The sequence below is a fragment of the Microcaecilia unicolor genome, chromosome 12 (genome assembly GCF_901765095.1).
Source record: "Microcaecilia unicolor chromosome 12, aMicUni1.1, whole genome shotgun sequence".
In the NCBI taxonomy this organism is placed as follows: Eukaryota; Metazoa; Chordata; class Amphibia; order Gymnophiona; family Siphonopidae; genus Microcaecilia; species Microcaecilia unicolor.
The window spans coordinates 105,109,714-105,127,564 of record NC_044042.1 but is presented as its reverse complement, the minus strand read 5'-3'; the positions used below and the strand labels follow the sequence as shown (position 1 = coordinate 105,127,564).

Genomic DNA, 17,851 nt, shown 5'->3' with positions numbered 1-17,851 from the left:
CTGGCAATGGCGGCAGTGGCGGCGGTGGGGGGGGGGGTCGTTGGGGGGGGCTAAAATGTGCCCCCTCTCTCTGGCTCTGGCCCCCCCTACCGCCAGAGTCCAGATACGCCCCTGAGTCCTAGGTAAAAAAAAAGCAGCTTTAGTCTTACAACTGGCTTAATTTGCTTTTACGTTGCAGAGACTGCTATAATTATTTAGATTTACAGTTTCTAGCTGAATTTGACTGTTGTATCAAACTGAATTTGATTATTTTAGTAAACTGTGTCATTCCTTGCCCCAGAACCTTTTTTGATAGAGGACTTGGCTGATTCACTGAGAGGTAATCACTGCACAACTGGAGGGGGCATGGTTCTGCATAGAGAAACACACACTACTTTGAAGCATGCTGAGCCATAATACTGCAAAGTGTTCCGATATTTTCATTCTTAATTTCTCAACTTTTCTGGCTACAGGCTTAGCTACCTGATATATCTATTCTCTGCACTTTATTGCTTAATTAATTTGCACCACTTGGTTACCCTGAAAAACAGATCCACTTGGAGTCCTCCCTGATCAGATAAACTAGTATTATATATTATCTCCTTCTGTAGCACAGAATTATACCACTATTCCTCACATCAGCCGAACAGGCTTTTGTTGTTTTACAGGGAACCCAAAGTATCTCAAAACCCAGACCTGGCTGCCACTCACAAGGTCCAGAAATGAAAATCACTGGTCAACGGAGTTATAGACCAAAGCATTCTTCACTAATGTGCTACAGATTCCCCAGGCCAGAAGTGATTAGCATGACATGATGTACGGGAAAGATGGAAGGCAGTGGAGATAATGTAGTCACCATCAGGAGTCCTGCAAATAGTTGTGTGTTACCAGAAGCCCTCTCTAGTCACATTACCTGCTACTTACATATTTCTTTAGCTCTGTATTCTGCCAATGAAGGACGGTTGTAAAGTGCTCCAGTTGTGTCCGATCCCATGGCATTTTGCTCTCTTCCTCGTTGTAAATTTTGAGGATATGATGGAGGATCTCATATAGAGTTGGCAGCATTGCAGCTTTTATCTGGAAAAGTAATGAAAGATATAAGATGGACGATGTGGAAGATTATCCCCGTGCCCTGACTGCCTACAGTTCAGTCATAAGAACATAAGCATTGCCATACTGAGACAGACCAAAGGTCCATCAAGCCCAGCATCCTGTTTCCAACAGTGGTCAATCCAGGTTACAAGTACCTGGTAAGATCCCAAAACAGTACAATACATTTTATACTGCTTATCCTAGAAGTCCCCAAGTCCATCTTAATAATGGCTTAAGGAGTTTTCTTTTAGGAAGTTAACCAACCCTTTTTTAAACCCTGCTAAGCTAACTGCTTTTACCACATTCTCTGGCAATGAATTCCAGAGTTTAATTATATGTTGAATGAAGAATTATTTTCTCTGATTTGTTTTAAATATACTACTTTGTAGCTTCATTGCGTTCCCCCTAGTCCTAGTATTATTAGAAAGAGTAAACAAGTGATTCACCTCTACCCGTTCCACTCCACTCATTATTTTATAGACCTGTCATATCTCCCCTCAGCTGTTTCTTCTCCAAGCTGAACAGCCCTAGCTGCTTTAGCCTTTCCTCATAGGAAAGTCGTTCCATCCCCTTTATCATTTTCATTGCCCTTCTCTGTACCCCATCATAACCATCTAGACTGTCATCATTCTATAGATCAAATATGTTTTGTGTGTTACTCTGCTTCATGGAACAATTTTTAACAAGAGGAATGGAGAGAAAGAAGTTTGTCTATGTGTTCTATGATTTTATTCTTTATAATAGTTTCCACTATTTTGTCTGGCACTGATGTCAGGCTTACTGGTCTGTAATTTCCCAGATCACCCCTGGAACCCTTTTTAAAAATTGGCATCACATTGGTCACCCTCCAATCTTCATGTACTACAGACAATTTTAATGACGGGTTACGTATTACTAACAGCAGATTAGTAATTTAATTCTTGAGTTCTTTGAGTACCCATGGATGTATGCCATCCAGTCCAGGTGATTTACCACTCTTTAATTTGCCAGTTTGGCTCGGTACATCTTCCAGGTTCACTGAGATTTCTTTCAGTTCCTCCACATTATCACCTTTGAAAACCATTTCCGGTACAAGCAGATCTTTTACATCTTCTTCCGTAAAGACAGAAGCAAAGAATTCATTCAGCTTTTCCACTATGACCTTGTCCTCCCTGAGCGCCCCTTTTGCTCCTTCGTGATCTAATGGTCCCACGGATTTCCTCGCAGGCTTTCTTATTCTGATGTACCTTAAAAATGTGTTACTGTGAGTTTTAGCGTCTGTGTTTATATTGCTTCTTATTTTCTTCATTTGCGTCCTTTTTCCATTCTTTGAAGGACAATCTTTTGGCTGTCCTAAAACCAACAAGCTCCTTCTTTTAACAGCTGCCACTTCCTCATATCTTCTAACAAGAAATACAACATTACTACTACTACTACTATTTAGCATTTCTATAGCGCTACAAGGCATACGCAGCGCTGCACAAACATAGAAGAAAGACAGTCCCTGCTCAAAGAGCTTACAATCTAATAAACGCCATACACTCAAACTCAACTCAGTCTTGCTCTTCCATTCTGATAAAATAGATTGAATAGCTTTTCCCGTAAGCATATCGAACAACTTAGCTCTGACCTCATGCAGAATATAAGGCCACCCTCCGATCTCAAAACCACAAGCCTATAATTACGATCTTCTTGGATATCAAATACACACTGAACTTGCTCCCACATTGGGTTCCAAAATTGTTTTAAATTTGAACAGCCAAACAACAGATAAGGAACCCCCTTCAGTCTTACAAAGACAAACAAAGATTAGACCTACCCTTAGATAGCTTAGACACCTTTAAAGAGGTCCAGAGTGCTCTATGAGCAACATAAAAAAAGAGATTGTGTTATCAAAGCTGACATGGAAGGTCTATACAACTTTGCCCGAAAGTACTCCCACAAGAAATCAGAAATCCCCACCCCCCAGATCATTCTCCAGACATGCTCCAGCTCACTGCGCCTAACCTCTCTGTATAAAGCAGACACTCTCCCAGACGTTCCTACAATCTTTAAACAGCAATTTTAAACACTCCCCATTCACTACCTGCATAATCAAATTGGTACACCGCAAACAATGCCTCACCTGCAACCATGATAACAGCGCCTTCCTCCAAACCGAGCTCATTCTCAACCACCTCAAAAGCTTTAAAACTCCCATCCTGAGCAAGCTCATGCACAAACCAACATCCTGAGCAAGTTGATGCACAAACCAACCAAACACCTTTCCGTGGATTCTTAACTTCAAATTAAACCAAAACAACCCTGTTAACCTGTGCCATAAGGGAAAAGGGGCAGCCTTTGTTCTCTCCAATTGTAACCATCCTTGATCATCCCAATCTACAAACCAAACAGTTGCAGCTGCTGCCAAGTCTCCAGAATGATATAGTTTAAAGTCTGGAAAATGAACTCCTCCTCTAGATTTCAACACTATTCTTAGCGGTTTACATTGCCGCAGAAACCTTGTGATCTTAACCTCATTTACATAGTAACATAGTAAATGACGGCAGAAAAAGACCTGCATGGTCCATCCAGTCTGCCCAACAAGACAAACTCATATGTGCTACTTTTTGTGTATACCTTACTTTGATTTGTACCTGTCCTCTTCAGGGCACAGACCGTATAAGTCTGCCCAGCACTATCCCCGCCTCCCAACCACCAGCCCCGCCTCCCACCCCCGCCTCCGGCACAGACCGTATAAGTCTGCCCAGCACTATCCCCACCTCCCAACCACCAGTCCCGCCTCCCACCACTGGCTCTGGCATAGACCGTATGTCTGCCCAGCACTATCCCCGCCTCCCACCACCGGCTGGCTCTGCCACCCAATCTCGGCTAAGCTCCTTAGGATCCATTCCTTCTGAATAGGATTCCTTTATGTTTATCCCACGCGTGTTTGAATTCTGTTACCGTTTTCATTTCCACCACCTCCCGCGGGAGGGCATTCCAAGCATCCACTACTCTCTCCGTGAAAAAATACTTCCTGACATTTTTCTTGAGTCTGCCCCCCTTCAATCTCATTTCATGTCCTCTCGTTCTACTGCCTTCGCACCTCCGGAAAAGGTTTGTTTGCGGATTAATACTTTTCAAATATTTGAACGTCTGTATCATATCACCCCTGTTTCTCCTTTCTTCCAGAGTATACATGTTCAGGTCATCAAGTCTCTCCTCATACGTCTTGTAACGCAAATCCCTTACCATTCTCGTAGCTTTTCTTTGCACCGCTTCAATTCTTTTTACATTGTAAAGAGAATCTGGATAAGGGTTGGGCACCATGCTCAAAATACAATTCAACTTAGATGCCCAAACCATTTTAAGTTCATCCAACCTCCCCCACCACAACAAACATAAAGCGGACCCTTTAAGAACGCATCATCTGCAATCTTCTCAAGAGCCACCCTACTAAACTCCAAGGAACTCTCAATTGTATGACCATACCATATCCCCAAACGTCACAACAGAGGCAAATCCTCAAAATGCCGCCTATGCCTATGCAAATTAGGGTGCATAGCTGTTGATACCGCCCAGTTGATTTTATATCCAGAAATCCCTGAAAACTGCTCAATCAGCACAAACAAGTTAGGCAAGGAGTGAACATGCAAATAAAACAACAAATCATCTGCACAGGCGGACAACTTAGATGGCCCCAAAAAACAGCAAGGCACACGATCTGCAAAATCCAACGTGGACACAAACAAAGCAGATCAGTCAATTGTGCAAATCAAATTTTATTACAGGGTTAAGTAGAGGAGTGTGGTAGCCATGTTAGTCCACTCTTAAGGTTATCAATAGAAATCAAACAAAATAAAACATGGAAAAGAAAATAAGATGATACCTTTTTTATTGGACATAACTTAATACATTTCTTGATTAGCTTTCGAAGGTTGCCCTTCTTCGTCAGATCGGAAATAAGCAAATGTGCTAGCTGACAGTCCTGCTTATAATCAAAATAGAAAAACGCCTATATTGTGACCCAAATCGGGAGATAGACGTTTATCTCACAAAAACGAATAAAGCGGTATAATCGAAAGCCGAATTTGGACGTTTTCAACTGCACTCTGTCGCGGATGCGGACAAAGTTGATGGGGGCGTGTCGAAGGCGTGGTGAAGGCGGAACTGGGGCGTGGTTATCGGGTGAACAGAGATGGGCGCCTTTCGCCGATAATGGAAAACAAATATGCGTTTTTAGCGAGAATTTAGGGCACTTTTCCTGGACCCTGTTTTTCCACGAATAAGGCCCCAAAAAGTGCCCTAAATGACCAGATGACCACTGGAGGGAATCGGGGATGACCTCCCCTTACTCCCCCAGTGGTCACAAACCCCCTCCCACCACAAAATATGCCGTTTCACAACTTTTTATTTTCACCCTCAAATGTCATACCCACCTCCCTGGCAGCAGTATGCAGGTCACTGGAGCAGTTATTAGGGGGTGCACTGGACTTCAGGCAGGTGGACCCAGGCCCATCCCCCCCCCCCACCTGTTACACTTGTGCTGGTAAATGGGAGTCCTCCAAACCGCCCCCCAAACCCACTGTACCCACATGTAGGTGCCCCCCTTCACCCCTTAGGGCCATAGTAATGGTGTGGGCAGTGGGTTTTGAGGGGGATTTGGGGGGCTCAACACCCAAGGGAAGGGTGCTATGCACCTGGGAGCTGTTTTACCTTTTTTTTTTTTTTTTGTAAAAGTGCCCCCTAGGGTGCCCAGTTGGTGTCCTGGCATGTGAGGGGGACCAATGCACTACGAATCCTGGCCCCTCCCACGAATAAATGTCTTGGAGTTATTCGTTTTTGAGCTGGGCGCTTTTGGTTTCCATTATCGCTGAAAAACAAAAACGCCCAGCTCAAAAAAAGATAAACGTCCATGTTTTTCGAAACTACGGTTCGGTCCGCCCCTTCACGGACCCGTTCTCGGAGATAAACCCCCTTGGAGATAGACGTTTCCGTTCGATTATGCCCCTTAGTGTATATAAGTGAAAACATTCAAGCATTACTATGACAGTCTGACAGGGTGGGAGGATGGGGGTGGGTAGGAGGTATGCATGGGGACATCAAAGCATATCATTGATATTTTAACAGGATGGGTGTGGATAGGTGAGGGGTGGGGTGATCTACAGAGACATACAGCTTTACAAGAACGTAAGACCTTTGAAGTCAGAATGATTGAATATTTTAACACCCAACAGAAAGGACTTAACAAGAATCTGGGGTTCCTAGCCCATTATAAACCTTAAAGCTGTATTTCTCTGTTGATCACCCCCACCCCTCACCTATCCACACCCATCCTGTTAGAATATCAATGAAATGCTTTGATGTCCCCATGCATACCCCCTACCCACCCCCATCCTCCCACCCTGTCAGACTGTCATAGTAATGCTTGAATGTTTTCACTTATATACACTGTCAGCTAGCACATTTGCTTATTTCCGATCTGACGAAGAAGGGCAACCTTCGAAAGCTAATCAAGAAATGTATTAAGTTATGTTCAATAAAAAAGGTATCATCATATTTTCTTTTCCATGTTTTATTTTGTTTGATTTCTATTGATAATATTACAGGGTTAAAACCCAAAAGAACGCCCGGCACAGGCCGTGTTTCACCCAAAGGGGCTGTGTCAGGGACTAAAATATTATCTTCATCAATAAAAGGGATTAGACGCAATCATTTCCTGGAAAGCGATTCTACTGTTAACAAAGCATCCGTGCTGGGTTTTTTTTACGTGATATGGTGCCGTAGTCCTTTGGCCATTAATTCCATATGGTGGTAACTAGGCTTATACACCATATATTATCCTACACCTAATTCCTCCTATGTTCTATTTACTTATCCGTTAACCCCATCATTATTACGTTTATTACAAATTGTATATTTATTATTGCTATGTAAGCCGCATTGAGCCTGCCATGTGTTGGAAAGTGCGGGGTACAAATGTAATAAATAATATAACCCCTTTTATTGATGAAGATAATATTTTAGCCCCTGACGCAACCCCTTTGGGCAAAACACAGCCTGTGCTGGGTGTTCTTTTGGGTTTTAACCCTATAATAGTTTAATTTGCACTATTTATTTAGATTTTGCTCACACCTTTTTCAGTAGTAGCTCAAGGTGAGTTACATTCAGGTACTCTGGATATTTCTCTGTTCCAGGGCTCACAATCTAAGTTTGTACCTGAGGCAATGGAGGGTTAAGTGATTGGCCCAAGATCACAAAGAGCAGCGGTGGGATTTGAACCAGCCACCTCTGGATTGCAAAACCGGTGCTCTAACCACTAGGCTGCTCTTCCACTCCACTATTGACTGATCTGCTTTGTTTGTCTTCACTAAGCGGACAACTTGCAACTTACTCCACTGCATTGCATACCTACAATATTTCCCACAGCCCTAAGTGTAATAGCAACAGGTTCTAACGCGATATTAAATAATAAAGGAGACAAAGGACAACACTGCTTAGTAAAAAGAATTTGACAAAATACCATTTGCATAAACTTTCGCACAGAGTGCAGAGTACAAAAGACGAACCATACTTACATATAGTCACATCGTAAATGACGGCAGATAAAGACCTGTACGGTCCATCCAGTCTGCCCAACAAGATAAACTCATTTTACATAGTATGTGATACTTTATATGTATACCCGAGTTTGATTTGTCCTTGCCTTTCTCAGGGCACAGACCGTAGAAGTCTGCCCAGTCTGTTCTTGTACTAAGTTCTGAAGCTAACATCGAAGCCCCTTAAAATTTACACTCCAGCCCATCCGTATGTATTCAGTCACGATCAGGGCGTAGACTGTAGAAGTCTGCCCAGCTTCCGTTTTGTTTCACAATTACAGGCGTCACCACCCAATCTCCGCTAAGATTCCGTGAAACCGTTCCTTCTAAACAGGATTCCTTTGTGTTACTGATAAATTGAGATTCCATTCCAAACCATTTCATTACACTAAACAGATAATTGTACTCTATTCTGTCAAATGCCTTCCCAGCATTCAGGGACAAGGCAGTAAAAGACTCAGTGTAAACCCACATTGATCCCTAATCACTAACATGGGCAAAACTGTGGATAGCCTCATTGCCAAAGCTTTTGCATATGTCTCACAATCCACATTTATCAAAGAAATAGGCCTCTAATTTCCAGCTTTTATACAATCCCAACCAAGTTTAGGGATTACAACTATTTGCAATTCCAAGAAAGACTCCAATGCTACCCCCTCTGCAAGCAGCACCTGATAGTAATCCATTAACCAGGGCACCAACAGAAATTGAAAGAACCTAGTAAACTATGCCAGAAGCCCATCAGGACCTGGCACCTTACCCAAAGGAAGAGCTTGGATAGCCTTATGAACCTCAGCAGTTTCAATTCATGTACTTTGGTTTGAAGATATCACTGGGTGAGGAAAATCTCCCACAAATGCATCAAAATCCATCCCAGAAAAATTGATCTCAGAAGTATACAGTATATAATCTGCAGAACACGAATTGCCCAGAGGATCAGTTATCAGAGGAACATTTGCTCTATACTTACGCCCTTTTCAATATTGTGATAACAAATGTCCAGCTCTATTAGTACAAGGACCTTTGCATAAATAACAGCTGCCCCATCTCCTTACCTAGCATTGAGTTTTAAGCATATTTCATTCGCTGCAGTCTAAGGGGTCCTTTTACTAAGGTGTGCTGAAAAAAGGCTTGCGGCAGTGTAGGTACAGGTTTTGGACACGCACCGATCCATTTTTCAGCGAGCCTGTAAAAAATGCCTTTTTAAAAATTTTTGGCAAAAATGGACGTGCTGCAAAATCAAAATTGCCGTGTGTCCACTTTGGGTCTGCGACCTTACCGCCAGCCATTGACCTAACGGTAAAGTCTCGTGCGATAACCGGACAGTAATGGCCTACACACGTCAAATTCCACTTGGCGTGCGTCCGATACGCGTGTCCAAAAAAAATTTATTTTTTGGCCGCGCATATCAGACGCTCGCCAAAAATGAAATTATCGCAACAGCCACGTGGTAGTCGCGTGGTAACTCCATTTTGGTGCACGTTGAGTGCGCATAGATGCTTACGTGGCTTAGAAAAAGGGCCCCTAAGAGATACCTCTGCACAAAATGCAGTCACACGTCTTCGCTCCATATCCTTTCCCTCAGATTCTATATATGACATGCTTCTGAGATGTGCACGCAACTTAATTGGCTGTTAATCATCAATAACTGGATGCTAAAAACCAATTAATGTTAATTGGCACCAATTGGGATTTGTGCGCGCATCTGGCTGGGTGCTATTCTATAATACTAGGTGCTTAAATACCATAGCATGCCACCCAAAAGGGGGCATGGCCATGGGAGAGGCGTGGGCGGGTCAGGGGCATTCCAAAAAGTGTTACACAATAATGGGTCTCCATGCCCAACACGGGCACTGCAATTCACAGCTGTTTTCAGCAGGCATAAGTGTGGCGCCCAGTGTTATTTTGTTGTGAAACAAGATAGTGAAGGAACGTGAATACAGGGTGGTAGATACTGGAGACGTTGAGGGGCATAATCGAACAGGGCGCCCAAGTTTTCATGAGGGCGTCCTCGCAGGATGGCCCCATAAAGGGGCGGGGCAACCCGTATTATCAAAACAAAATGGACGTCCATCTTTCGTTTCAATAATACAGTCAGGGACGCCCAAATCATGAAATTTAAGTCGACCTTAGAGATGGTCATCTTTAGGTCGTTTTTGAGATGGTCGTCCCCGGTTTTCAGCAATAATGGAAACTGAGGACGCCCATCTCAAAAGTGGGAGGAGCCAGCATTCGTAGTGCACTGGTCCCCCTCACATGCCAGAACACCAACCGGGCACCCTAGAGGGCACTGCAGTGGACTTCACAAATTGCTCCCAGGTGCATAGCTCCCTGACCTTTCCACTCCCTACAACTGTACACCACTACCATAGTCCTAAGGGTGAAGGGGGCACCTACATGTTGGTACAGTGGGTTTCGGGTGGGTTTTGAAGGGCTCACATTTACCAGCACAAGTGTAACAGGTGGGGGGGGGGGGGGCCTGGGTCCGCCTGCCTGAAGTGCACTGCACCCACTAAAACTACTCCAGGGACCTGCATACTGTTCGGTATGACATTTGAGGCTGGCAAAAAAAAAAAAAGTTTTTAGGGTGGGAGGGAGTTGGTGAGTAAGAGGATCCCCGATTCCCTCCGGTGATCATCTGGTCAGTTCGGGCACCTTTTTGAGGCTTGGTCGTGAAAAAAAATGGACCAAGTAAAGCCGACCAAATGCTCGTCAGGGACGCCCTTCTTTTTTCCATTATCGGCCAAGGACGCCCATCTCTTAAGCACGCCCCAGTCCCGCCTTCGCTACACTGCCGACACGCCCCTGGGAACTTTGGTCGTCCTCGCGACGGACTGCAGTTGGGGACGCCCAAAATCGGCTTTCAATTATGCCAATTTAGGCAACCCTCCCGATTTGTGTCAAAAGATGGGTGTCCTCTTTCGATAATGCCCCTGATAATGACAGAGTCAGTAAGATGTGTTGACAACAGAAAACCATTGAACCCAATAAATTACAGACACGTTCATTTTCAGTGGAGAGAATATACCTCACTGTACTTAAGTACCGAAGCTATGTTTTGGGGAAACCGGAAGCACGGACTTTGTTCCCTGCTGCATGGAAGCCTTTCCCCCTGTAAAAACACAAGGAATGATCAGTGGGGTGTTTTGCATGCATTCCCCTTGTAATTTCATTGCATAAAGTGAAAATAATAAAAACAGCTTTTGGCTTCTGTGCCAAACTTAAGCAGCAATTTAATTTGACAACGCATTTTTATGGTAAAATACAGTCATGATTGTAGGAAAATAAATACTTATCCAAACTATGTCTGCATCACATCATCTATTATAAAAGCACTAGCCATTGAGCCCGTTAAAACGGGCTGCTGGTTTGCCGCCCCTCCACCCGGCCCGTCTCTTTGCTAATCAACTTACATCTCCGCAGCAGGCAGAGATCAACTGAGGTCCCGTCGGCCTTCCTTCTCTGCCTGTGTCCCGCCCTCGTGTGACGTAACGTCAGCGAGGGTGGGACACAGGCAGGGAAGGAAGGCCAACGGCAGCTCAGCTGATCTGCCTGCTGCGGAGATGTAAGTTGAATAGCGAAGAGACGGCTGGGTGGAGGGGTGGCGGCAGCTGCGACTCCGGTGGGGGGGGGGTACCAGTGGTGGTGACCTCGGGGGGGGGGGGGGGGAATGCGGTGGCGACCTCGGCGGTTCCCTCCCCTTCGTGCAGTTTCCCTCTGTGTCCCGCCCCCCCATCATCATGTATTGACGCGGGGGCGGGACAGACAGGGAAGTCTCTACTGCGCATTTGCGAGTGAGTACGGTCACTTGCCGTTTATATGTTTGATAAGTCCAATTTTAAAAAGCTAAAAGGCCCTGGTTACTAAAATGCAGTCAGGTTTTGCAGATACTGGGCCCCTTTTACGATACTGCGGCAAAAGGAGGCCTGCGCTGGTATCAGCGAATGTTATTGATGCACACTGAGGTGTCCTTTTACAGCAGAAGGTAAAAGGCAGGTCTTTGGGGGGGGGGGGTTAGGAAATGGCCTTGTTTGGTGGCGGTAAGGGCTCCCACGCTAACCCAATGGTAACTAGGCAACGTACAGCACTGCCTGACTACTGCTAGGTACACATTGGCACTACAAAAATTCAAATATTTTTGTAGCGCTGGATATGGGGCGTGCTGGGGGTGGGAACTGCCACTGGGCTTTTGCAGTAGCCCAGCGGTACTTCCATTTTTGCAGGGGCAGACTGACCATTTGGGCAACTGGGCAGTGCCTGAGGGCCCAAAGGCTCTGCCCAGTTGCCCACCGCCACACACTACAGCCCCCATCAGGGCCGGTCCTAGGGTCTCTGGCGCCCCCCTGCAGATTACGAGTTGGCGCCCGCGCGCCCCCCCCCCCTCCGGCACCCGCGCGCCCCCCAGCATCTCCTTTCTCTCTTCTCCTTTGCCCCCATCCCCCGCCATACCGCACCGCCCTTGATGCTTTAAATCTTTAATTTACCTCCATTCCAGCAGCCGCATCATTTGAAAGCCCTGCCCCGTCTTTAGCCTTCCCTCCCTTCGTGAGTTCGTTCTGCAGTCCCGCCTTCTGACGTCATTTCCTTGAGGGCAGGACTGCAGAACGAACTCACGAAGGGAGGGAAGGCTAGAGACGGGGCAGGGCTTTCAAATGATGCGGCTGCTGGAACGGAGGTAAATTAAAGATTTAAAGCACCAAGGGTGGCACGGTATTGCGGCGCAACGCCGCAGGGGCGCCCTTGAAGGCAGGCGCCCCCCTGCGGTGCTTACCCCGCTTACCGGGTTTGACCGGCCCTGGCCACCATGGGGTCCTGGTGGTCTAGTGGCTGCTGCCGCTATTCTCCCAGGTTGCATCGCTGTATTTACAAAATGCCTGCCGAGCAGAGTACAGGCAACAGTGGACAGGCAAGAGGGGATTTATTTCCTGCCCTCAAAGAAGCCACAGCCACTAGACCACCAGGGCCCTTCAAGGTAGGGGGGGTCAGCGGCAACACAGTGGGAGGGAAGCAGCATGGCAGGGGTGGGGGCATAGGTGGCGGCAGCAGCAGCATGGGGGGGGGGGGGGGGTTAGCAGCATGGCAGGAGAGCCCAGAGTACTCTCATTCTGCACCTGCCTTTTAGGAAGCGGTAAGCCCACGTTGGACTTACCACCGCTTTGTAAAAGGACCACACTGTTCATTAGTTACAAAAATTAGCACATGATAACTTGAAAACCTGTGGGGTAACTGTTGGGGACAAAGCACCTGTCTCTGAAGTTACTGTATAGAGTAGACCTGTAGCAGACATTAAGGTGACAATTTTGTAAATGGGCACCCAGATTCTGTTACAGAATTCCAGTGTAACCCGGCATCAAGCAGAAGATAAACCTTGAATTCACTTCCAAGCCTTCTCCTCCCTGTGACTTCTTAACCCACTCCCCCAACCAACCTAGCCTGGCCTCCTCCTCCTTCTCCTCCTTCCCTGAGATCACCGAAGAAGAAACTGCTCGCCTTCTCTCTTCCTCTAAGTGCACCACCTGTTCCTCTGATCCCATTCCCACCAACCTGCCTAACAACATCTCTCCTACAGTCAACCCCTCAATCTGTCACATCCTCAACCTCTCTCTCTCCACTGCTACTGTCCCTGACACCTTCAAGCACGCTGTAGTCACACCACTTCTCAAAAAACCATCACTTGACCCCACCTGTCCCTCCAACTACCGCCCCATCTCTCTTCTACCCTTCCTCTCCAAATTACTTGAACGTGCTGTCCACAGCCGCTGCCTTGATTTCCTCTCCTCGCAGGCCATCCTCGATCCCCTCCAATCCGGCTTTCGCCCACTGCACTCAACAGAAACAGCACTCTCTAAAGTCTGTAATGACTTGTTCCTCGCCAAATCCAAAGGTCACTATTCCATCCTCATCCTCATCCTCCTCGACCTATCTGCCGCCTTTGACACCGTCAATCATAATTTACTTCTTGACACACTGTCCTCATACGGGTTCCAGGGCTCCGTCCTCTCCTGGTTCTCTTCGTATCTTTCCCATCGCACCTTCAGAGTATATTCTAATGGCTCTTCTTCCACCCCCATCCCGCTGTCTGTTGGGGTTCCTCAAGGTTCTGTCCTTGGACCGCTTCTTTTCTCGATCTACACCTCTTCCCTGGGCTCGCTGATCTCATCACATGGTTTCCAGTACCATCTCTATGCTGATGACACCCAGCTTTATCTCTCCACTCCCGACATCACGGTCGAAACCCAGGCCAAAGTTTCGGCCTGCCTTTCAGACATCGCTGCCTGGATGTCCAACCGGCATCTGAAACTGAACATGGCAAAGACTGAGCTCCTTGTCTTTCCACCCAAACCCTCTTCTCCTCTTCCCCCACTTTCCGTCTCTGTTGACAACGCCCTCATCCTCCCCGTCGCTTCAGCCCGCAATCTCGGAGTCATCTTCGACTCCTCCCTCTCCTTCTCTACCCATATCCAGCAGACAGCTAAGACCTGTCGCTTCTTCCTCTATAATATTAGCAAAATTCGCCCATTCCTCTCTGAACAGACCACCCGAACCCTCGTCCACTCGCTCGTCACCTCTCGTCTTGACTATTGCAACCTTCTTCTCACTGGCCTCCCGCTTAACCATCTATCCCCCCTTCAATCTGTCCAAAATTCTGCCGCACGTCTTATCTACCGCGTGAACCAATACTCTCATATCACCCCTCTCCTCAAGTCACTTCACTGGCTCCCGATCCGCTACCGTATACAGTTCAAGCTTCTCCTTTTAACCTTCAAATGCACTCAATCTGCAGCTCCCCATTACCTCTCTACCCTCCTCTCCCCGTATGTTCCCACCCGTAACCTCCGCTCTCAGGACAAATCACTCCTATCTGTACCCTTCTCCACCACCGCTAACTCCAGACTCCGCCCATTCTGCCTCGCATCACCATATGCCTGGAACAGCCTTCCCGAGCCCATACGTCATGCGCCCTCCCTGCCCATCTTCAAGTTCTTACTCAAAACCCATCTCTTCTCCCTTGCTTTTGGCGCATAACCACCTTCCCCACTCTTGATACCTACACTGACTACATAGTTTGTAACCTTTAGATTGTAAGCTCTTTTGAGCAGGGACGGTCCTTCCCCGTGTTAAACTTGTACAGCACTGCGTAACCCTGGCAGCGCTATAGAAATGCTAAGTAGTAGTAGTAGTAGTAATTACAGAAGCCTTAGAGCTGGCCGCAAATAAGTTGCATCTTGTATATGTATGCGCCCTTGCATTATAGCCCCTATGCAGGTCCTTATAGACTAGCACCTGATTATCTTGCTAATGAAGTTAAACTCTATTCTGTTACTAGGACCCTAGTTCTATTCAAGAGATAAGCTTGAAGGTTCCATGTACGTCTACATGTCGTAAGATGATCACCAGGAATAGAACGATAATTGGTAGACGACCAGTTCCCGAAGGAAATCAGAAATATCACCTGTTATACTACATTTAGAAAGACTTTGAAAACGTTCTTGTTTACTTAAAATTTGTAGGACTTTTGTAGTATGAAGTAATGTTGGTCAATGAACTCAACTGCCCATTTAATGGAATCTGTTCCATTTGCTTATATTTTGTAATCCGCCTTGAGCCTCCTCAGGTAAAGCGGAATAGAAATGCCTGTATTAGATTAGACATATACAGGCACAAAGGGGCACCTAACCACCTACTACTACTACTACTACTTAACATTTCTAAAGCGCTACTAGGGTTACGCAGCGCTGTACAATTTAACATGGAAGGACAGTCCCTGCTCAAGGAGCTTACAATCTAAAAAGACAGGTGTACAATCTAAAGACAAGTGTAGAGTCCATCTGGTAGGTAATACTATATCTCATGAGAGGTTATACATGCATCTAGTTATACAATTTCCCTTTATGTGCACGGGTACATCTTCCATATCAGCAATTTGATATACCGCCTTTCTATAGTACCCCATTCGTAATCATTTAGATTTTCAGTCCCTTCATACTCTTATTCATGCCTTCGTCATCTCACAAATTGATTACTGTAATTTATGTAGGTATTCCACCGTCTCAACTATGTCGACTACAAACATTAGAAAACACCTGTGCATGCTTTCTCTGTAGGGCAAGAAGTATGATCACGCCTCGCCCTTCCTGATGCATCTCCACTGGTTACCTGTAGAGTTTTGTATCAGTTTTAAGTTTCTGTCTTTAGCCCATAAAGCTCCACAACTAGGTGCAACTTCTTACTTGGCCTCGGTGATTATTCCTTACACACCTGCAAGGGCTCTACACTCTCTTGACTCTAATTGTCTCGTTTTGCCTCCACCTAAACAGTGTCTACTAGTTACTACTACTACTTATCATTTCTATAGCGTTACTAGACGTACGCAGTCTCATTATGAAACAACCCAGAAATCTACCTTCTTTTTTTATTGCCCAAAAACTCTGGAATGCTGAGTTGTCTTTTGTTAACTTCACGTCTTTATTACAAATCCATTTTTTTCAGTGTGCATTTGATGGTCCATTAGAGGTGTATTAGCTGTGAACCGTAGAAGCTCCTGCAACCTATGAATTATGATTTGTTATGATTGTTAAGGAGTTTGTTTTATTTCTCCTGTCTCTTGCCTCATCTTACCTTTGCTCATATAATTGGTTTCCTTGTTTTATTTGTTGTTTTAAATTTTATTGTAAACTGCTATCTTCCTCCTTTCGGTAAGTGTGGTATATCAAGTATTTTAATAAACATACTCCCCTCACTTCCTCTGACAACCCCACCTCTGGCATTCCTTAAAGGCCACCCCTCCTCCTTGACAGCTCTCCCCTCCCACCTCTACCCAGCTCTTACCAGGGATTTCCTGGTGTATAGTGGAAGGGCATGAGTGATTTACAGACACTCCTGCCCCATTGTTGGCCCGGGTTCAAAATGGCATCTCTGTCTCCCAAGTGTAATACTTTGAGACTACCACTAGAGGTCAGAGATGCCATTTTGAACCCAGGCCAGTGATGGGGGTAGGAGCAACCAGAAATCATTCCTACCCTCCACTAGACACCAGGGAATCCTCAATAAGAGCTTGGGGGGGGGGGCTTTCAGCAAGACGGGAGGTCATGAAGGAATATCGGAAGGCTGCCAGAGATGGTAAGTTCATCCACATTATTGGTACCTATGACAGTGCATGGTAACTTACCATATGCTAACTGCAAATTTTGTCCATACCCATAGGCGTAGTTTGACTGTTTCATTTGGGGGGGCAAAGAATGGGCGGAGCATATTAGCATATCATTTGCATATATACATATGCAAATGAATATGCTAATATGGAGGAAAGAAATGAAATTTACAGGCAAAATATCACAGATGCACATTTCAAAAAGCTGACACATTTCAATTAATAAATTATGAATAAAATACTTTTATTTACCTTTGTTGTCTGATCATTTAGTTTTTCTATTCGCTTTGATCCCAGTGTCTTCTTTCCAGTAGGCTTCCCTCTGCTCCCCACCCTCCCAGTCCCCATCCATCTCTTGCTCCTTCCCTCTGCTCACCATCCCTCCGTCCCATCCATCTTCTGTGCCTGACCTCTCCCAATCCCATCCATCTCCTGGTCCATCCCTCTGCTCCCCACCCCTCGCAGTCCCATCCATCTCTTGCTCCTTCCCTCTGCTCCCCACCCCTCGCAGTCCCATCCATCTCTTGCTCCTTCCCTCTGCTTCCCACCCCTCCCAGTCCCATCCATCTCCTGCTCCTTCCCTCTGCTTCCCACCCCTCCCAGTCCCATCCATCTCCTGCTCCTTCCCTCTGCTTCCCACCCCACCCAGTCCCATCCATCTCCTGCTCCTTCCCTCTGCTTCCCACCCCTCCCAGTCCCATCCATCTCCTGCTCCTTCCCTCTGCTTCCCACCCCACCCAGTCCCATCCATCTCCTGCTCCTTCCCTCTGCTTCCCACCCCTCCCAGTCCCATCCATCTCCTGCTCCTTCCCTCTGCTTCCCACCCCACCCAGTCCCATCCATCTCCTGCTCCTTCCCTCTGCTTCCCACCCCTCCCAGTCCCATCCATCTCCTGCTCCTTCCCTCTGCTTCCCACCCCACCCAGTCCCATCCATCTCCTGCTCCTTCCCTCTGCTTCCCACCCTTCCCAGTCCCATCCATCTCCTGCTCCTTCCCTCTGCTTCCCACCCCACCCAGTCCCATCCATCTCCTGCTCCTTCCCTCTGCTTCCCACCCCTCCCAGTCCCAT

The 17,851-nt window shown here is 46.3% G+C and overlaps 1 protein-coding gene across 1 annotated transcript in view; it reads right to left on the bottom strand.

Moving 5' to 3' along the window:
* Positions 1 to 17,851, bottom strand: part of LOC115481865 (interferon alpha-13-like) — a 32,966-nt gene that overhangs the window by 13,899 nt on the left and 1,216 nt on the right. The window contains exons 2-3 of the mRNA XM_030221300.1: positions 10,660 to 10,743; positions 904 to 1,056 (exon numbers count right to left, since the gene is read on the bottom strand). Coding sequence (XP_030077160.1) covers positions 904 to 1,056; positions 10,660 to 10,743 — 237 coding nt within the window. The remainder of the gene's footprint in view (positions 1 to 903; positions 1,057 to 10,659; positions 10,744 to 17,851) is intronic.